Source organism: Merops nubicus, unplaced genomic scaffold (genome assembly GCF_000691845.1).
Source record: "Merops nubicus isolate BGI_N331 unplaced genomic scaffold, ASM69184v1 scaffold25083, whole genome shotgun sequence".
Classification (NCBI taxonomy): Eukaryota; Metazoa; Chordata; class Aves; order Coraciiformes; family Meropidae; genus Merops; species Merops nubicus.
In genome coordinates this window covers 1-6,689 of record NW_008601343.1, presented here as the reverse complement: position 1 = coordinate 6,689, position 6,689 = coordinate 1, and the positions used below count along the sequence as shown (strand labels likewise).

General features: G+C 45.9%; 1 protein-coding gene across 1 annotated transcript in view; it reads left to right on the top strand.

Moving 5' to 3' along the window:
• EXOSC10 (exosome component 10) overlaps positions 1-5,141 on the top strand; it is a gene marked incomplete at its 5' end in the record, with an annotated part of 13,598 nt that extends 8,457 nt beyond the window's left edge. The window contains 7 exons of the mRNA XM_008937977.1: positions 558-632; positions 1,116-1,203; positions 1,438-1,511; positions 2,295-2,463; positions 2,899-2,960; positions 4,315-4,394; positions 4,950-5,141. Of these exons, the coding sequence (XP_008936225.1) occupies positions 558-632; positions 1,116-1,203; positions 1,438-1,511; positions 2,295-2,463; positions 2,899-2,960; positions 4,315-4,394; positions 4,950-4,980 (579 nt within the window). The remainder of the gene's footprint in view (positions 1-557; positions 633-1,115; positions 1,204-1,437; positions 1,512-2,294; positions 2,464-2,898; positions 2,961-4,314; positions 4,395-4,949) is intronic.
• Between the last annotated feature and the right edge of the window lie 1,548 nt (positions 5,142-6,689).

Here is a 6,689-nt window from a genome sequence, read left to right as displayed (position 1 = left end):
TCGCTCCGTCGGATCCAAAGGAGCTCGATGCAGCATCTGCTGCTGCTCTCATTGCAATCAGGAGACTGTCCCTCTTTCAAAGCACACACGTGTGGACTTGTTTTCAAAACACTTTGAAATGCCTCTTAGATACATCTTTCTGCATAGTAAACAGACCTTTCACTGGTTTTTTTAACCAAGTTTGAGGTTTTTTTAATTTGCGTTACGTTTTCATGCACTTCACGGCTAGAGCTAGCGAGCTGGTTTTGCTCTTCTAATGAATCAGGAGAACAATAGAATACTTTGTTACAGATTTGGAGTGACAAATTACTAGGAAATAATATCAAAACAACTTTTTCTTGTGTGTGGTTGCCTTTTTGGTTTGTTTTTTTTTTGGTTAAATGATTTTCTTGCCCATAGCTGTGGTAGCTTTTCTTCTTCCAGAAGATGTTTTATCTGCAGAGCGTTTCTTACATGTGAACTTTTGATTTGAAGCACTTGAAGTAGCATTTTAGCAACAAGCTAAAGGTTATGTGCTGTGTTTAAAGCAAATATTTTTTTTTTTCTCCTCTCTACAGTACCTACCTTCAGAACAGAATCCTGCCTTTGTCTCACAGTCTGCAAAGTTTGACCCGTCATCAAAAATTTATGAAGTAAGACTTATGCTAAAATTTCCTGCCAAGTAATACAAAAGAAAGAAATAAGTAGATTATTTTCTTTTGGGAACATCAGCAATATAGAATTTTTTTTTCTCCTTGGATTCTCCTTAGAAAAAGAGTGTAAGTTTTCAGAAGCTTGACATGTTTCTGAATCTGTAGTCCATTGTTTCTGTAGCATTTGTGTCCTTTGAGGAACCAGGGATTGGAGACATTCCGCTGTATATTCCCTGTCTGTCCAAGCTACAGACTACCACTGAAGTCTCCATCTGCCTTTGTTCTTGTGGCTTGTTTGTAGCTCAGAACTTTCAAAGCTCATGGTTTTACTTTACCTAGTGAGGCAGATCTTAATCTCTTTTACAATCCAATTTGATCTTTTGTACTCTTGCTACCACACGCTGCTCTTCATTAAGTTTATAAACTCCTTTTTGCCATAAAACTTCAAAGAAAGTGATCCCAGGTAATTTTTTGTTGTTGCAGATCAGCAATCGATGGAAGTTGATGAGTCAGACACAAACACAGAAGGAGTCCAAGGATGAATCCAAAAAGAAAGCAGCCCAGCACTCAGGTACAGCTGTTCTCCCCTTCCTTGGTGTGTTGGCTGGTCTGCCTTTCCCAGTGCACACAGGCTGTTTCCCAGTTCTGAAGAACCCTTAGATGATGGATTTCCTGACGGATGAGATTGTTTGACAGAGATTGTATACTCTTTTTAGTTTGAGACTTGCTACACGCTGGTTTCCTTGCGTTTTTGAAGCTCCTGGCTACTTACTCCTGCTTTTTACAGCAGTGTTTGTTCCCACAGCTGCCCGTGAGCAGGCCCAGAAGGCGTACACAGAGGCAACAGAGACAATTGTGTCTGTTCGTCAGCAAGCTATGGTATGTCTCTGAGTCCCCTGCTTCCAGCCTTTGCCCCCTTTGGACCTTCATAGTGTAGCTGAGAATGAAACCCTGAGCCCTAGAACTCTGAAATACCTGAATGGCAGCCTTCTGATAGCAGCCTTCCCATGGCCTGCCCTGTGTGTACCAGCAGGCTGTAGCAACTCCTGTGCAAGGCTTTGCATCCTCCATTCCTTCAGCAGAGAATGTTTTCCACTGCTGCATCTCTGCACCTCACTTAGGTCTGAGTTCCCCCAGATCCACCTGTGGGGCCACAGCAGATCTGAGCCTTTAGTATCCTGTGAAATGACAACATTGGCTTCTTATCTGAGAAGTCTCTGCTGTGAAGGGTGGGGGGAGTGTGGGGGACACGATTTAGGCCCCATGGCCTGCCCTGTGTGTACCAGCAGGCTGTAGCAACTCCTGTGCAAGGCTTTGCATCCTCCATTCCTTCAGCAGGGAATGTTTTCCACTGCTGCATCTCTGCACCTCACTTAGGTCTGAGTTCCCCCAGATCCACTTGTGGGGCCACAGCAGATCTTTAGTATCCTGTGAAATGACAACTTTGGCTTCTTATCTGAAAAGTCCCTGCTGTGAAGGGTGGGGGAGAAGGTATGGGAACACCATTTAGGCCCAAACACAGTGCTTTGTCCAAGCACTGTCACTGGGGCCTAGGTCTGCTGGGCAGTTCATCTGTATGCTGGTGTTCATGCCTGCACAGAGATGCCTCATTCTCCTCTGCTGAGCCTGTCCTTGTTTCTATTCTGGGGGTTGCTTTTGCAGCAGGAACAAGCTAATAAGAAGAGGGAGAGAGTCGTGAGTGAAACAGGAACAGAATTGCCAAAACAAGAGAAGAAACGGCCAAAAACCTCCCAGCAACCAGAGGAGCTGGAAGCACCGAAGCAGTTTACCCCCTTTGATTACAGCAAGTCCAACTTCAAAGTGTTTGCAGGTAAGATCTGGATCTCTTGCTGGAGTGCTGCAGGCTCTGAAGAGTGTTGCCAGCAGAGCCCTGAGAGGGCTGCGTGTGAGTGGAGGTGCCAAGGCAGTGCAGACTGTTACAAGGCACTTACCTTACAGTGGGGAAATACTAAATTAACTTGGGGAAGGTACAGTTTAGTGTGGCTGTTCTGATGCAGAAACAGAATCCTGGAACTGTTGTCCAAGGGGATTGTGGGTTCAGATTTTGCATTTTTCCTCCATAGAGAAAAAAGGAACTAAGAGGCAAAGGAGATTGGACTCCTTTGTAACAAGGATCTATTCAAAAGCATCTTCTGCCCCTAAGAGACTGTTCTGTCTTTTAGTGTGTGGGAGATAAAGAAATGCTGTGGAATGCACTGTTCTTTAGGGAAAATTGCAGTTACAGCCTCTCTCCTTTCTCCCTTAGGAAGCAGCAAATCGAAGCAGCCGCCACAGTTTGATCCTGCCAAGCAAGCTTACACAGGCAAGGTAGGGGCAGCTCCTCAAAGCAGGAACAGAAATGCTGGTGACTTGCTGGGGGGGGCAGGTGACTCTCTCTGGATCTGCAGGATGTTCCCTAACAGCTCCTGATACTGAGGTGCAGCTTCTTCCCATTCAGGAAGAGCTTTCTTGATTACCCAGAGACTCTCATGTTGTTTCCCACCTCTTCATACATTGCTCACACCTACCCCTCCACACATCACAGATGCAACACTCACACCACAGCCAATTCCTAATAACAAATTCAAGGCACTCTCAAAATTCTCCAACTCAGGCCAGTTTTTCCAGGCCATGTCAGCTTTGCATGTTGCCCACCTTATCCACCAAGTACTGTCATTAGGAAAACAGTCTGGGCTCAGAGAGTTTTTACTTAGTTTATTGCTAATTGAGCTTGAGAGACTGAAGAGAAGAAAGAAGACACTCAAATGCATACTGAAGGGAAGCCTGTGACTAGCCCGGGGCAGTTCCTGTGTCACCAGCCCTGCAGACCACCTGTGTTACCTCAGAGCCCCCAGGGGTGCCCTGCATAGTGCTCACGTGTGGAGCCTGTGGGTGCTGAGGTGTGACATCAGTGGGCACTCAGGCATGAAGTAGCAGGGTGCCCGTGCATGGCCTCATGGGGCACTCGAGCAAGAATTTCAAGTTCTGAAGCTCATTTCTTGCATTTCAGCCTCTTCCCTGTGCCTGCTGCCTTCCTGCATATTTAACTGGAGGGCAAATGGTACCAGAGAGCATCTTAGACGTTCATTAAAAATTGTGTTTTAGAAGATGAACATGTTTATGCTTGATAGTGTAGGAAGCAGTTTCCTGTGCAATCCATTTGCTCTGTCAGTTGAAACTTATTTCAGGAGGAAAAAAAGAAACAGTTGAACCTGGAACAGCCTTGACAGATCTTTCTGTCCAGATGGGTAAGGCTTGTCATCAGTGGGCCTCATACATCACAGTTAGACCAGCAGAGCAGTGCTCACTCAGATGCCTTCAGTGCACGTGCATGTAAAGTCCTAAAGCATAAAGCTCACGGTGCAGGCGAGCACTGTGAAACTTATTTCAGGAGGAAAAAAAGAAACAGTTGAACCTGGAACAGCCTTGACAGATCTTTCTGTCCAGATGGGTAAGGCTTGTCATCAGTGGGCCTCATACATCACAGTTAGACCAGCAGAGCAGTGCTCACTCAGATGCCTTCAGTGCACGTGCATGTAAAGAAGTCCTAAAACATAAAGCTCACGGTGCAGACGAGCACTGTTGAAGTTGGAGGGACCTGACAGCACGTGAGTCTCATGGAGTAGACTGTATTTGGTGGTACCTCACTGTGGTGGTGCTCTCTTTTTTTCCTTCTGTGCAGAAAATTGCTGGAGTTGGAGCAAACAAACGTCAACAGTCTGGGAACCGAAGCATGTCCTACCTGGCAGGGAAAGCTGACAGGTGAGTTGTCAGCCTGCTGGCATCATCACTAGTGAAAGCTGTTTCACTGGAGCTGTGGGCAAAGCACAGACAGCTATTGTCCTCAGCTGCTGGGGGAGCTTAAGCAGAAGTGTAATGGCAAGAGCTTGCATCACAGCTTGACGTCAAAATCATGAAAAAAAAATCCTAGTCAGGATTAATGCAATCAGAGACAGTTCTGGGTGGAAGGCTTGAAATGCTGAGGTAAAAGTTTGTGTTAATAGATGTGGGAGCAGCTTTCTGTGGCTGCAAAGATAGGTGGAGGTGGGCAGAACATTTGCTTGGGAGGGAGATAAATGCCAGTACTGCCAAAGATGAATGTTCCTGTTCTGAATAGATGCCTCACATGCAGCTTATGAGGCTTGATCCTTGTGTAGTATTTAGTCATAAAAAAGCAGCACTAGGTAAGGACAGTACTGGAAGGAGAGAGGTTCTGACTGCATTGTGACCCTCTCAGCAGAACTGTTGTAACCTGTCGTAGGTTTTCAATCTGGAGTGAATTTAGAGTAAAAGTCTTTCTGTAACTGTCTGTTGCAGGGGTTCGAGGCACCACTGGCCGAAGAGATAGTCCCTCTGGCAGGACCTGTGGGAGTTGCTGCTGAACAGAACAATAGTCAGCAGTCTTGTCGCCATGGGAAGGCAAATACTGGTCACTGAGCAGCTTTTGTACAGAAGTGGTTTTTTAAACCCATTAAAATCCTTTTTTTTCCAAAAGGAAAAACATCTTAATTGCTGTCATTTTTATTATATTCACTTTTTTTTCCTACTAACACTCACAATGTTGTTTTCTTTCTAATTTTGAAAGTTTATCCTGCATCCTCAAGCAGTTTGGCTAAATTTGGCAGTTCTGAAGTTGCTTCCAGTTCAGAACCAGCATGTCAGTGGAGTTTGAGAGGAAACTTTTGGCATCTCTAAAGCCAGCACAAAAGCTGTAGAGAGATTCAGTAGACGTGGCTCAAACCCAGCAGTGCAGAGAAGGAAATCAGGCCAGGCTGTCTTAGACCTTGTTTACAGATTGAACTGCACAGCTCTTCTCTTGAAAGGTAATATGAAAAATTACTGTATTTACCTAGCAGTGGTTTTTGAGCAAAGATTTTATTTTAGGGAAAAAAAAATGGATACTTTTTGGATCAGAGCCAAGTGGTTTCACCATAAAGCCATCACATTAGGTGGAAGGCAAAACACAGAGTTCAGTACTGGGCTGGGGAAAGCCAGTGAGGTTCTGTGCTGAGCACAGCACAGCTGTACTGACCTTAACAGGTTTTAAAGAACCACAGTGAGTTACCCTGAAGTCTTTGTAGAAGAGTATCAGCCATGGCTGGCTGGCAGAGCTTACTCTAGCTGGTGACAGCTGAGGGCAGGTAACTGCTGTGGGAGAGGTAAGCCACGGGGCAGTTTGATGGGTGGGAGGTCTGAAGAAAGGTTTGGCTGAGGTGACTTTGCTTGAAGCCCTGTTGAACTGGTGGCAGAGTGCTTCCTGGATTACTGGTCACTGTGACAGCCCTTGCTCCCTTTCCCACAGGCCTTGTCTTTGCTCCAGTCTCTGGCCAAGGACTATCTGTTCATGCCTGTTGTGGCAATGACAGAACTCGCTGCCTGTTAGGCCAGCTGCAAGGACTGAGTGGGTACTGCTAAAAACTCCCCCCACCTTCCTAACCCAAAGGCTTTATTTTACAAAGACTCCAAGAGGTTTGGGGGATTGTTTGTTGTTCCCCATATTTCTGGGGAGCAGGGACTGGAAGGAGCAGAGGAGGGTTTTTCTTCCTTGGGTATCTTGGTGTGAACAGTGCTGAGCGAGCAGCATTGCAGTGGCAGAACAGTCACCTGTGCTCCTGAACTCTGCTTGCATGGCTGAGTACTGGAGAATGTTTTCAAAAAGAGGCAGTTAAAGAGCAGATGTCTCCAAGCATGTTTGCAGAGGCTGCCAGAGCCCTCCTCAGCCTTACTGTGCCTGGTACTTCTGTAACTAACTTGAAGAATGAATAAGTCTATCAAACCCCTGCTCGCTGCACAGATATTAAAATTTCTGTAGTTCAGGTCCCCTTCTTAAAATTTTAAAATTGCTGTAGGTGAAATCCTAAATTAAAATTCCATCAAGGTGACAGTTCAAGGATGATCTTAATTTTAGTCTTTCCATTTTCCCTTTGTGAGTTGCAGATGACTGCCGTAGGTTATAAAAATGTCTTTAAGGCAGTGAGTCTCAGCCCCGTGCGTGCTCTGGTCACCCCGGGAAGGGGAGGAAGTTGTAGCTCCGGACTCCCGCACCCCGAGCCAGTT